General features: G+C 42.9%; 1 protein-coding gene across 1 annotated transcript in view; it reads left to right on the forward strand.

Annotated features, from left to right (window-relative positions):
• psmd1 (proteasome 26S subunit, non-ATPase 1) overlaps positions 1–14,653 on the forward strand; it is a 153,774-nt gene extending 139,121 nt beyond the window's left edge. Inside the window, exons 20-25 of the mRNA XM_070883400.1 lie at positions 1,450–1,619; positions 2,875–2,967; positions 5,164–5,265; positions 6,211–6,366; positions 13,297–13,448; positions 14,422–14,653. Coding sequence (XP_070739501.1) covers positions 1,450–1,619; positions 2,875–2,967; positions 5,164–5,265; positions 6,211–6,366; positions 13,297–13,443 — 668 coding nt within the window. The 3' untranslated portion in view covers positions 13,444–13,448; positions 14,422–14,653. The remainder of the gene's footprint in view (positions 1–1,449; positions 1,620–2,874; positions 2,968–5,163; positions 5,266–6,210; positions 6,367–13,296; positions 13,449–14,421) is intronic.
• Positions 14,654–14,859: the final 206 nt, after the last annotated feature.

The following is a 14,859-nucleotide window of genomic DNA, read 5'->3' on the forward strand; positions in this document are numbered from 1 at the left end:
CCAACTCTGCCCTCATACCTTTGTAATCTCCTTTATTTAAGCTTAGGACACTGGTTTGAGATCCAACTTTCTCACCCTCCAACTGAATTTGAAATTCAACCATGTCATGGTTGATAGAATCTTTATTTTTTTTCTGAGTGGCAGTTGGCCATTACATTTTGCTGCCTTCCCAAGAGCATACCAAAGTATTGGCGAATATCGGAACAGGAGTAGGCCATTCAGCCCCCGTAGCACATCAATCCTGGGATTTAACCCATGAGCACCCGTCCACTGTGATGCCTAGCCAGTGTGTTGAATGCATTTCTTCGGTGTGTTTCAAAAACATTTTCCAATGCAAAAACTTAACTTTCACAATCTTTTACAAATTCACCCATCTCTTCTTGCTGTGATGAAAAATAAAAATAAAAATTATTGCCTTCTAGTAATGCTTCGGAAAGAAGAATGGCTGAGTGCTGTTTTTAACTGACTTCTGTCTATTGTTTACCTTTCATTATGTAACACAGTCAGGGATGGTAACTATTTCTCACTGGTAAAGATGTTAGTTTATTAGAATTCTGTACTTTCTCTCAAATGAGCAGGTGGTCTGCCCTGCTGTCCTTCAGAGGTGATGGTACAGAAGTTTATTAACTCTGTCTCTTTACCCCTTTCCTGTCGGGCTTTATCTATCTAGATTAGAAGTCATTTGCAATGTCTGAGTTTAAGAAACTATTCATCTTTTCAATTTATTGGAACAGGAGTAGACCCCTCAAGTTCCATTTTCAGCATTGCTGCATCTCAGGCACCTATGATACTGCTTGTTCTGTCACTTGGAAAAGGAATTGGTACTTGGCCTGATGGGTGATCCAGCTAATGCCTTCATTGAAGTTCGGGGCATCTAAATCAATTATACTAGGTGTTCTCCACATCTATTTGAATTCATACAGACTTGAAATCAACTCGTGAATTGAATCTAATTTACATCAGCAATGGACTTTTGACATGTAATATAAAGAGATTATGAATGGATGAAAAGGTGATTAATTTGAATGTCAAGACAATTCAGATTGGAACTCAGCTGCATAGGTTAAAAATGAATATTTTGACTTTTTTTTTTAAAAAAGAGTTGATATCTTAGTTGTTTCCAACCTTTTTGAGCTCATTAAATATGAGTCATCAAGTCTAAGGTACCAAATTAGATGCAGCACTCCATGCTATTACATTTTCATAGCTCACACTTAGCCTGTAGTATCCAGAAATCAATGTGTTGTAACAAAGCCATACTGAATGTGCCTACATGTATAGTCTTCCTGACATGAACATTTTGATGTGAAAATGTCCATGTGTATGCAAATACCTTAATCCTTGCCTTGCACAAATCCTTAAGATTATTCCAATTAATAAATTGTACTTTACTCCTAGGCAGCCAGGGGCATCATGTGCTAATGTAGTGTTATTTTTCCCTTTTGATAGGTGGCCGCAACATGACCATTTCACTCCAGTCAAGGACAGGGCACACCCACATGCCATCAGTGGTAGGGGTGCTGGTGTTTACCCAGTTCTGGTTCTGGTTCCCTCATTCACATTTTTTGTCCCTGGCCTTCACTCCAACTGCAGTCATTGGACTTAACAAGGATCTCAAGGTAAATTCATTCTATGTGTTATCTCTTTTACTCCTTGCTACTCCATATGGACATTCGGATGTGTTTTATATAGAGTCAAAATCTGATGTGATTTTATTGGTTAGTGTTGTTCAGAAGTTCCATTTTATTTTCGCCCCATTTGGTGTGATAGAGAAAACATCATGAGATCAACTAATAAATGTTATGTTCTCGTGGGAAGGATGGTGAGTAGGCATACTGCGATTCCTCTAATCCTGCCTCAATGCGACATCCATAGTAATTCGACAGAAAGCATGCTTACTAAGGAATGAAATGGCTAAAGTATTTTGTCTTGTTTTCTGCAGTTGAGGTGGCAGGTCAGTTAAGCACTAGTGCAACTTGCTTAGCTTAGGCTAACTACAATCTGTTGGCAGCATGTGATACTTTCCAGCCACAGAGAAAAATAAAGCAATTACTTAGCTCGAAAAGAAAACGAATGCTGTGTATATTATTATATCCAGGTAATAAAATGAGAACCAGAGCAGAACAAGATTGCACCTTGAAATTTACAAAGTGCCACCTGAAACACAAAATAATGAAAATTCGGCATTTTGGAATCTTCATTGAAATTTCAGCAGAAAGTTATATAATTAAAATAGAAAATTCAACTATGCAGTGTGTATATATTTAGTTATTTATATATAATATATTTTTTATAAGTACAAAAAAAATAGTTAAACATCCACTAGTGTCAGCTGTGGCTTGGTGGTATCACTCTCGCCTCTGAGTCAGAAGGTTGAGTGTTCAAATCCCACTCCCGAGACTTGAGCACGTAATCTAGACTGATACTGAGGGAGTGCTGCACTGTCGGAGGGTACTGTCTTTTGGATGAGACATTAAACTGAGGCCCCATCTGCTCGCTCAGGTGGACATAAAAGATCCCATGACACTATTCGAAGAAGAGCAGGAGTGTTTTCCTGGTAACCTGGCCAATATTTATCCTTCAATCAATACCTAAACAGATGATCTGGTCATTTATTTAATTGCTGTTCGCCAGAGCTTGCTGTGCACAAATTAGATGTCACATTATGTACTTCATTGATTGTGAAGTGCTTTGGGATGTGTGGGGTCCTGGAAGGCGCTGTATAATGCAAGTTATTTTTCCTTTTCTTTCCTCCTTCCGAGTAAGTGGACTTGAACAAATAGTTGTTCCAAAGTATTAAAATGTATTCTCTGGTCTTTTTTACAGTTTGTTCAATAATTTCTGAACACTACATGTGATATTCTTTGTTCACAGATGCCTAAAGTTCAGTACCGGTCGAACTGCAAGCCATCAACATTTGCCTACCCTGCTCCCCTAGAGGTTCCTAAAGAGAAAGAAAAAGAAAAGGTCTATTTCACATACCATTTCCATACAAATAAAGCTAATGGGCAAACTGTAATCCATATGTATAATTAGAGGAGGATTGATGAGCAAATTGATCATGCAGATTTAAGTATTTTTGTTTTATTCATATATTTCTTCTTCCCATCTTGTCAAACATGAAAATCTTGCATTTTGTGAATGTATTTCCCCAATATTTCATGTCACAACTTAATTTGCATTTGACAAACTTGGTTAAATGTAAACTGAAATATTAGTCTTTTTGTCTACAATGTCAGTTACGCATAATGGCCCCAAGTTTCCACTTGATTTGCTCCTGATTTTTAGGAGCAACTGGTATAGAACTGAGTATCTTAGAAATCGGAATTCTTGACATTTAGTTTGCTCCAGTTCTAGTCAGTTAGAACAGTTTCACTTTGGAACAGAATTTTTTTTCAAAAGGGGGCGTGTCCGGCCACTTACGCCTGATTTCAAAGTTTCGTGAGTGAAAACTTACTCGAAACTAAATTAGAATGGAGTAAGTGAAGATTTTTGTATGCTTGAAAAAACCTTGTCTACACTTTAGAAAATCAGGCGTAGGTTACAAATTAGGCGTCGGGAATGAGGTGGGGGGGGAAGGGAAGTCATTAAATTCTACAATCAATCCTTAGTTATACTTATACAAATATTATACAAATAAATCCAACCTGAATAAAAATTTATAAGCAAAGAAAAGATGAAATAAACCATGTTCCTACCTGTGTGAAAGTACTTCAGGCAGGCCTTTCATGTTGGAGACAGGCAGCGGTGTGGCATCAGTGTCTCGACGGCAGTGGCAGCAAGCTTCGAGCTGAGCTGCAGTGCTTGAGGCAGGCTTTCATTCTCTTCGTAGCTGGCTGCGAAGAAGCAACACCGGACGGACCCGAGGCCATTCGGCCATGAGATATCAGCGGCGTCAGTGGCTGGCCAGCAGCCGAAGAATCAGTGGACCGATGTGAGGCCATTCGGCCATGAGATAGCAGCGGTGTCAGTGGCTGGCCGGCAGCCGAAGAATCAACGCATGGCACACACAGCTCATTAAGGTTCTTGAGGCCATTCGGCCACGCTTTAGGGGCGGCGTCAGTGGCTGGCCGGCAGCCAAAGAATCAGCAGCGGACGGACGTGAGGCAATTAGGCCATAGGATATCAGCGGCGTCAGTGGCTGGCCGGCAGCCGAAGGATCAACACCTGACACGCAGCTCTTTATGGTGCTTGAGGCCATTCGGCCACGCTTTAGGGGCGGCGTCAGTGGCTCAACGGCAGCCGAAGATACAGCAGCAGCCTTCGAGCTGTGAGGGGGACTGAGGCCATTTGGACAGAGAGAGGCAGCCACATCGACAGTTTTATATTTAAATTTGCAGAATGGGTGCTGCATTGTCAACACCACATATTATTGCAAAGTTGAATTGGCACTCTTATTCTCCAAACACACAGTCCTTAATTTGCATGCACCAATGCAGCACTGGTTCTGCAAGTTTAGCAGTGAAAAGCTGAACTCACTGATTTCAGCAGGTGATTTATTCAGCAGTGCTGCTAAAAGCACTCCCTCACACACAGAAATATAAAAAAAAAATTAAATTACAAGCCTTTGCAGGGGTCCAAGAAACAAATCTTCACTTTTTCTGCAGTATTTTTAAAAATGGCCGCGTGCCAATGTTTATCTGAGACTGCGTGTGCGCGCACGCTCCAACGCGCACGCGCAGGGTTGTCGACACCACGAAGGCTAATTTAAATTGTACCCGCCCCCTGCTACTTAGAAAATCGGCACGAGTGTTAGGCTCCGCCCCCTGCTGCGAAGAGCGCGCCACGCCAAGCAGACATTGAGCTCCAAGGAGCTCGAGAATATCGGATTTTTTTTAGGCGCAGTTTTCGGCGCGAGAAACAGGCACCCAGCTCGGAGGTGCGCCGTTTTCGTCGCGGGACGAAACTTGGGGCCAATGATTGGTTTGTGCATGAGTGCTTGGTCAGTGTTGCCTGTGCTAAAACACTAGTGTTGTAGCATAGAAAACAAAGAGAAAAAAGAGGGATGGTGATGGATAGATTGTAGATTACCTGTAGCCTGCTGTTGCCATATTGAATTTTAACCTTGAATCTATCTTTCTAAACTTTGAGAAGTACTTCTGTTCCATTTCTAGTTCTGATTTTAGGCTTGATCTGAAACAATGTTGTCTGTTAAACCCTCAGGTTTCCACAGCTGTCCTGTCAATCACCGCCAAAGCAAAGAAGAAAGAGAAAGAAAAGGAAAAAGAGAAGGGAAAAGAAAAAGAGGAGGAAAAAATGGAAGTTGTAAGTACAAACTGGGCACACACTGCTTAATGATTTATTATTTCATTGTTCACTTTTGAACAAGAATTACTAGCATTGAAATATTGGTGTTGTAAACTGTGGCGGGAAGAGAGGAAAGTAATGTACTTAGAGCTAAAAATTTGTTTACTTAGCACCATCCGTCAGCGCCCGAGAGGGGTGCTAACGGGCAGCTAAGCTCTCACTGACCGAGCGCTTGCTGGCAGTGGAGGTTTACCGGCGGCACTAAGAATCAGCGCTGCACACTCTAGCGCCACCCATGTGGTGATGTCAGAATGTGCAATGCCCCCATAGTGCCTCGGTCACGAAATTGAATGCTTTCGCCTGCCATAGTGCCTGGTGCTAATTCCGACAGGCAAATCAGGCGTCCCGAACAAGCTGCTGGGGCGATATTTCTGTGAGTGAGCAGGTGGACGGTTAAAATGGAATTTATTTGTACTAATGTATCTCTCTTCGGTGTTCAACACTGTGGCTAATCTCCCTTGAATTTTCTTTCGGTTTTCGGGTGGTCCAGCTGACCTCCCATTTAGGTGCTAGGATGCCAGTTTCCTAGCACCAAAACTTCAGCAGCACTCCCACGATAGCGCTCCAAGAATCAGGGTTAACGCCTTAAGAGGAGTGTGGGACGCTTCCCTTAGTGCTCCACTCCCCTCTTGGAGCGCTAAAAATTAATATCCCAGTTGGAGGCGGTAAACATCGGCCGGCACTAAAGTTAGCGACCAGGCGGTGTCACCGCCTCAAACCGGGCTATACTGAATTATTGGCCCTTAGTCTGTGCTATCCAAATTTGGAATCTCTAGTAATATTTAAGCTTCCATTGAAGTAGAGAACAAACCATTGCTAAAAAGAGATCTAAATGACAGCTTTATTTAATTTGTGGTATTTAAGTGTTTTATGTTGATTCCACTTTGTTTTTATCCTTAATAGGAAGAGGCTGAGAAGAAGGATGAAGACAAAGAAAAAGAAAAGAAAAAAGAGCCAGAGCCAAATTGCCAGGTGTTGGAGAACCCAGCTCGAGTAATGCCTGCACAACTTAAAGTCTTGGCTATGCCAGAAGGGTGCCGATACCAACCCTTTAAACCGGTGAGTAATGCTTTTTAAAAATGTACACATTAACAGAAAGTCTAAATAAAAAATGCTGTCAATTAATGGAAATACTGATACTTCAGCCTGCCTCTGCTCTACAATTGTAATAATGTAGCGACCACCTTAGAATTAGAAACTTTGCTAGTAAATACGGGGTAAACGGTCATCTTGGGCACTAGCACAAAATGCATAATCTCAGATTGGCCAGCAGTTATACGACCCACCTCCATCCTCCCTCCTCCGCCCCCCCCTCCAATATTCAGTTCGGCTGAAGTCCAGCAGGTGGCCACTGCGATACCACCTGTTTTGCACTGCCACCCAAGACAAATTTTTACCCTCATATCTTCAGTAGTTAAAGGCTATGAAGATGTCAACCATTGTAACCTCTGTTATTAAGCTGAGTGGGACTGCCCTCATCTGTTCCAACTCTTACCAATCCAGTCGCAGCCAGAGTATCTCCTGCAATGGCTTCTCTTCCCACCCCCACACTATTACCTCTGGAGTCCCCCAAGTATCTATCCTTGGCTCATTCCTATTTCTAATCTACTTGCTGCCCCTCGGTGACATAATCCGATAACGGGTCAGATTCCACATGTACACCGACAACACCCAGCGCTGCCTCACCACCACGCCTCTTGACCCTTCCAGTGGCTCCAGGGACCCCAGCTATTTACAATATACATTAATGATTTAGACAAAGGAATTGAATGTAATATCTTCAAGTTTGCAGATGACACTAAGCTGGGTGGCAGTGAGCTGTGAGGAGGATGTTAAGAGGCTGCAGGGTGACTTGGACAGGATAGGTGAGTGGGCAAATGCATGACAGATGCAGTATAATGTGGATAAATGTGAGGTTATCCACTTTGGTGGCAAAAACAGGAAGGCAGAATATTATCTGAATGGTGACAGATTAGGAAAAGAGGAGGTGCAACGAGACCTGGGTGTCATGGTACCACAGTCATTGAAAGTTGGCATGCAGGTACAGCAGGTGAAGAAGGCAAATGGCATGTTGGCCTTCATAGCTAGAGGATTTGAGTATAGAAGCAGGGAGGTCTTACTGCAGTTGTACAGGGCTTTGGTGAGGCCTCACCTGGAATATTGTGTTCAGTTTTGGTCTCCTAATCTGAGGAAGGACATTCTTGCTATTGAGGGAGTGCAGCGAAGGTTCACCAGACTGATTCCCGGGATGGCAGGTCTCTCTATCTCTAAATCTATCTCTATCTCTCTCATCTCTCTCATCTGTCCTGATATCTCCTTTTTTCATGTGTTTGTGTCTTTTTGCTCTTGTTCTCTCTCTCTCTTCTGTCTTTTTATGCAGCCCTGTTACATATAGCTCTGAATGTGGTCAGTTAAATTGCCAAACCATGCTGGAGACTATTAATCAAAATTTTCCTGAATTTGCTTATTTGGTGTGAAAGGATTGTGTGAATTCATCTAACTTGCATTCATGGGCACTGAACATAAGAACATAAGAATTAGGAACAGGAGTAGGCCATCTAGCCCCTCGAGCCTGCTCCGCCATTCAACAAGATCATGGCTGATCTGGCCGTGGACTCAGCTCCACTTACCCGCCCGCTCCCCGTAACCCTTAATTCCCTTATTGGTTAAAAATCTATCTATCTGTGACTTGAATACATTCAATGAGCTAGCCTCAACTGCTTCCTTGGGCAGAGAATTCCACAGATTCACAACCCTCTGGGAAAAGAAATTCCTTCTCAACTTGGTTTTAAATTCGCTTAACCTATCTAAATCTCTTTGCAGCCTCTCTCTGTCCTCTACACAACCGCTTTCCCACTAATCTTTGTGTCATCTGTAAATTTTGTTACACTACACTCTTTTCCCTCTTCCAGGTCATCTATGTATATTGTAAACAGTTGTGGTCCCAGCACCGATCCCTGTGGCACACCACTAACCACCGATTTCCAACCCGAAAAGGACCCATTTATCCCGACTCTCTGCTTTCTGTTAGCCAGCCAATTCTCTATCCATGCTAATACATTTCCTCTGACTCCGCGTACCGTTATCTTCTGCAGTAACCTTTTGTGTGGCCCCTTATCGAATGCCTTTTGGAAATCTAAATACACTACATCCATCGGTACACCTCTATCCACCATGCTCGTTATATCCTCAAAGAATTCCAGTAAATTAGTTAAACATGATTTCCCCTTCATGAATCCATTTTGCGTCTGCTTGATTGCACTATTCCTATCTAGATGTCCCGCTATTTCTTCCTCAATGATAGCTTCAAGCATTTTCCCCACTACAGATGTTAAACTAACCGGTTATAGTTACCTGCCTTTCATCTGCCCCCTTTTTTTAAACAGAGGCGTTACATTATCACGTGTAGTGAGTTGGTCTTACCGCAGGAGAAGGGTCCACAGCCAGATAGGGAATGGAAGACCAGCAGGAAGAGCAGTGCAAGAAAGATAGTGCAGGGGTCCCCTGTGGTCATCCCCCTGCAAAACAGATACACTGCTTTGAGTACTGTTGGGGAGGATGACTCATCAGGGGAGGGCAGCAGCAGCCAAGTTCATAGCACTGTAGGTGGCTCTGCTGCAAAGGAGGGCAGGAAAAAGAGTGGGAGCGCGATAGTGATAGGGGATTCGATGGTGAGGGGAATAGATAGGCGTTTCTGCGGACGCAACCGAGACTCCAGGATGGTATGTTGCCTCCCTGGTGCAAGGGTCAAGGATGTCTCGGAGCGGGTGCAGGACATTCTGAAATGGGAGGGAGAACAGCCAGTTGTCGTGGTGCACATTGGTACCAACGACATAGGTAAAAAAAGGGATGAGGTCCTACGAAAAGAATTTAAGGAGCTAGGAGCTAAATTAAAAAGTCGGACCTCAAAAGTAGTAATCTCGGGATTGCTACCAGTGCCACGTGCTAGTCAGAGTAGGAATCGCAGGATAGCGCAGATGAATACATGGCTTGAGCAGTGGTGCAGCAGGGAGGGATTCAAATTCTTGGGGCATTGGAACCGGTTCTGGGGGAGGTGGGACCAGTACAAACCGGACGGTCTGCACCTGGGCAGGTCCGGAACCAATGTCCTAGGGGGAGTGTTTGCTAGTGCTGTTGGGGAGGAGTTAAACTAATATTGCAGGGGGATGGGAACCTATACAGGGAGACAGAGGGAGACAAAAATGAGGCAAAAGCAAAAGACAGAAAGGAGATGAGGAAAAGTGGAGGGCAGAGAAACCCAAGGCAAAGAACAAAAAGGGCCACTGTACAGCAAAATTCTAAAAGGACAAAGGGTGTTAAAAAAGCAAGCCTGAAGGCTTTGTGTCTTAATGCAAGGAGTATCCGCAATAAGGTGGATGAATTAACTGTGCAAATAGATGTTAACAAATATGATGTGATTGGGATTACAGAGATGTGACTCCAGGATGATTGGGCTGGGAACTCAACATCCAGGGGTATTCAACATTCAGGAAGGATAGAATAAAAGGAAAAGGAGGTGGGGTAGCATTGCTGGTTAAAGAGGAGATTAATGCAATAGTTAGGAAAGACATTAGCTTGGATGATGTGGAATCTATATGGGTAGAGCTGCAGAACACTAAAGGGCAAAAATCGTTAGTGGGAGTTGTGTACAGACCTCCAAACAGTAGTAGTGATGTTGGGGAGGGCATCAAACAGGAAATTAGGAATGCATGCAATAAAGGTGCAGCAGTTATAATGGGTGACTTTAATATGCACATAGATTGGGCTAGCCAAACTGGAAGCAATACGGTGGAGGAGGATTTCCTGGAATGCATAAGGGATGGTTTTCTAGACCAATATATCGAGGAACCAACTAGGGGGGAGGCCATCTTAGACTGGGTGTTGTGTAATGAGAGAGGATTAATTAGCAATCTCATTGTGCGAGGCCCCTTGGGGAAGAGTGACCATAATATGGTGGAATTCTGCATTAGGATGGAGAATGAAACAGTTAATTCAGAGACCATGGTCCAGAACTTAAAGAAAGGTAACTTTGAAGATATGAGGCATGAATTGGCTAAGATAGATTGGCTAATGATACTTAAGGGGTTGACTGTGGATGGGCAATGGCAGACATTTAGAGACCGCATGGATGAATTACAACAATTGTACATTCCTGTCTGGCGTAAAAATAAAAAAGGGAAGGTGGCTCAACCGTGGCTATCTAGGGAAATCAGGGATAGTATTAAAGCCAAGGAAATGGCATACAAATTGGCCAGAAATAGCAGCGAACCTGGGGACTGGGAGAAATTTAGAACTCAGCAGAGGAGGACAAAGGGTTTGATTAGGGCAGGGAAAATGGAGTACGAGAAGAAGCTTGCAGGGAACATTAAGGCGGATTGCAAAAGTTTCTATAGGTATGTAAAGAGAAAAAGGTTAGTAAAGACAAACGTAGGTCCCCTGCAGTCAGAATCAGGGGAAGTCATAACGGGGAACAAAGAAATGGCAGACCAATTGAACAAGTACTTTGGTTCAGTATTCACTAAGGAGGACACAAACAACCTTCCGGATATAAAAGTGGTCAGAGGGTCTATTAAGGAGGAGGAACTGAGGGAAATCTTTATTAGTCGGGAAATTGTGTTGGGGAAATTGATGGGATTGAAGGCCGATAAATCCCCAGGGCCTGATGGACTGCATCCCAGAGTACTTAAGGAGGTGGCCTTGGAAATAGCGGATGCATTGACGGTCATTTTCCAACATTCCATTAACTCTGGATCAGTTCCTATCGAGTGGAGGGTAGCTAATGTAACCCCACTTTTTAAAAAAGGAGGGAGAGAGAAAGCAGGGAATTATAGACCGGTCAGCCTGACCTCAGTAGTGGGTAAAATGATGGAATCAATTATTAAGGATGTCATAGCAGCGCATTTGGAAAATGGTGACATGATAGGTCCAAGTCAGCATGGATTTGTGAAAGGGAGATCATGCTTGACAAATCTTCTGGAATTTTTTGAGGATGTTTCCAATAAAGTGGACAAAGGAGTACCAGTTGATGTGGTATATTTGGACTTTCAGAAGGCTTTCGACAAGGTCCCACACAGGAGATTAATGTGCAAAGTTAAAGCACATGGGATTGGGGGTAGTGTGCTGACGTGGATTGAGAACTGGTTGTCAGACAGGAAGCAAAGAGTAGGAGTAAATGGGTACTTTTCGGAATGGCAGGCAGTGACTAGTGGGGTACCGCAGGGTTCTGTGCTGGGGCCCCAGCTGTTTACATTGTACATTAATGATTTAGACGAGGGGATTAAATGTAGTATCTCCAAATTTGCGGATGACACTAAGTTGGGTGGCAGTGTGAGCTGCGAGGAGGATGCTATGAGGCTACAGAGTGACTTGGATAGGTTAGGTGAGTGGGAAAATGCGTGGCAGATGAAGTATAATGTGGATAAATGTGAGGTTATCCATTTTGGTGGTAAAAACAGAGAGACAGACTATTATCTGAATGGTGACAGATTAGGAAAAGGGAAGGTGCAACGAGACCTGGGTGTCATGGTACATCAGTCATTGAAGGTTGGCATGCAGGTACAGCAGGCGGTTAAGAAAGCAAATGGCATGTTGGCCTTCATAGCGAGGGGATTTGAGTACAGGGGCAGGGAGGTGTTGCTACAGTTGTACAGGGCCTTGGTGAGGCCACACCTGGAGTATTGTGTACAGTTTTGGTCTCCTAACTTGAGGAAGGACATACTTACTATTGAGGGAGTGCAGCGAAGATTCACCAGACTGATTCCCGGGATGGTGGGACTGACCTATCAAGAAAGACTGGATCAACTGGGCTTGTATTCACTGGAGTTCAGAAGAGTGAGAGGGGACCTCATAGAAACGTTTAAAATTCTGACGGGTTTGGACAGGTTGGATGCAGGAAGAATGTTCCCAATGTTGGGGAAGTCCAGAACCAGGGGTCACAGTCTAAGGATAAGGGGTAAGCCATTTAGGACCGAGATAAGGAGAAACTTCTTCACCCAGAGAGTGGTGAACCTGTGGAATTCTCTACCACAGGAAGTAGTTGAGGCCAATTCACTAAATATATTCAAAAGGGAGTTAGATGATGTCCTTACTACTCGGGGGATCAAGGGGTATGGCGTGAAAGCAGGAAGTGGGTACTGAAGTTTCATGTTCAGCCATGAACTCATTGAATGGCGGTGCAGGCTAGAAGGGCTGAATGGCCTGCTCCTGCACCTATTTTCTATGTTTCTATGTTTCTATTAGCAGCGTTCCAATCCGCTGGTACCTCCCCAGAGTCCAGAGAATTTTGGTAGATTATAACGAATACATCTGCTATAACTTCCACCATCTCTTTTCATACCCTGGAATTTATTTCATCAGGACCAGGGGACTTGTCTACCTTGAGTCCCATTAGCCTGTCCAGTACTACCCCCCTAGTGATAGTGATTGTCTCAAGGTCCTCCCTTCCCACATTCCCGTGACCAGCAATTTTTGGTATGGTTTTTGTGTCTTTCACTGTGAAGACCAAAGCAAAATAATTGTTTACGGTCTCAGCCATTTCCACATTTCCCATTATTAAATCCCCCTTCTCATCTTCTAAGGGACCAACATTTACTTTAATCACACTTTTCCGTTTTATATATGTGTAAAAGCTTTTACTGTCTGTTTTTATGTTTTGCGCAAGTTTACTTTCGTAATCTATCTTTCCTTTCTTTATTGCTTTCTTAGCCATTCTTTGCTGTCGTTTAAAATTCTCCCAATCTTCTAGTTTCCCACTAACCTTGGCCACCTTATACGCATTGGTTTTTAATTTGATACTCTCCTTTATTTCCCTCTGTCTGCTTGTGGCCCCCATTGTTAATGTAGAAATCTAATCATTCACTCTTAATATGCATTATGTATTCTCTAAGTCAGCAATACAAATCATTCTGGGTGTGTTTACTTTCAAACAAAGTCAACTAATGAATTCTGTTACTCTGTTATAAATATGGCCAACATCTATTATTGTTGCAGCTGTCAATTGGTGGGATTATAATTCTAAAAGACACCAGCGAGGATACAGAGGATCTTGTGGAACCTGTTGCCGCTCATGGACCCAAGATTGAGGAAGAGGAGGAAGAGCCTGAACCACCAGAGCCATTTGAATACATTGATGATTAAACAAAGTAAATGATGTGACTTGCCAAACATTCTTGTGCTTTTTTTCTCCTACTGAACTATTACCAGAGCCATTACAACAACTCTACTAATTTATTTCAAACTTTCACCCTCTAAGATTCTGTAATTCAACCTAAATGTATTTTCTCCTCACCAATCCCCACCCCCACCACCCAACTCAATAGTGAGTTACGACAGAGTTGCATATAGGAGGCCTTTCACCCTCCAATTTTTTTCAGCTCCCTTTCTGAAATCCCTGACTTATATAGGAGTGCAGTTGTATCGACGGTGGTCATCCACTGACACTGGCTGTTCTTCATGCAGGAGGCTAGACAGTTGGTTGCCTGTTATACGATGGGAGTATCAGAGGCCACATCAATCCTGCCCTACTTGGACATCCACATATCTGAACTTCCCAGCCAGAGCCATTGGCTAGCGCTCAAAGTTAGAAACATGAAACTTACCAGTGCTCTCTATGCTGGCAAACTCTGTAGTTTAAGCTGGGTAAATTCTCAGCGGTACTCCCAATTCAGGGAGCCTGCTGATTTGCATCTAAGCTCTCCAGGCTTTGGTATGTCCATAGGGGGAGAGAGTATGCACTATATCAAGCAAACAGAAGTTCTATATGTATGGAATTCTCAGCCGCTTGGTTTGGGATTCTTAAACATGGTACTAGCTACCCAGCTAACAAAAAAAACAGCATGTTGCCTTTTAGTAATTCTAGGATAATCTTCAGGTATTCAAATGGCCACACTTGTGTCATATCAAATAGCTTTGCATCACATGAAACAGCTGCAGGTTCATTGTCATAAGGAATAACCAAGTTTAAGGCTAAGCTTCTAATTTTACTGAATTTTAAAAATGCTTTACGTTTACATAGTGACTGCTTTAGAATGAAAAGTTCCTAAACTGTAAAACATTTTTTGCAGAAAACAGTTGCTGAAAGGTTCATTCTTTTTATTTCCTTCTATTCTTCCACAGGATTGTGCATGGAAATCCAGAAGATATTCACACCCATGTTCCAACATATTAGTTTTATTGGAGGTGCCCATTCAAGGCATGTGATCCACAACATGCTTCTGCCGAATGGGCTAGAGCTATTTCATATCTGGGTTGGTAACTCTCAAAACAGCTGCAAGAGATTTATTATACATTGTAAAACTTGGAAATGCTTTAAAGAAATCAATAAACCACTTTCGTGTAAAAAAAAAAACCCACAAACAATCTGCTTGGTTTCAGTCTGCCATAGGCACTTGAGCTCAGCTGGTGTTAGGATAGAGTTGGAAGTTCAAAATAACATTTCATGGGATTCCCACAAGCTTCAGACCTGTCACAAGCTAGAAACACAATCTCTATAGGCAAAACTATTTTGCAGTTTGAGTAATTATCTACATGATGTGTGGCTGTTTTTATTAAGGA

Source organism: Pristiophorus japonicus, chromosome 6 (genome assembly GCF_044704955.1).
Source record: "Pristiophorus japonicus isolate sPriJap1 chromosome 6, sPriJap1.hap1, whole genome shotgun sequence".
In the NCBI taxonomy this organism is placed as follows: domain Eukaryota; kingdom Metazoa; phylum Chordata; class Chondrichthyes; family Pristiophoridae; genus Pristiophorus; species Pristiophorus japonicus.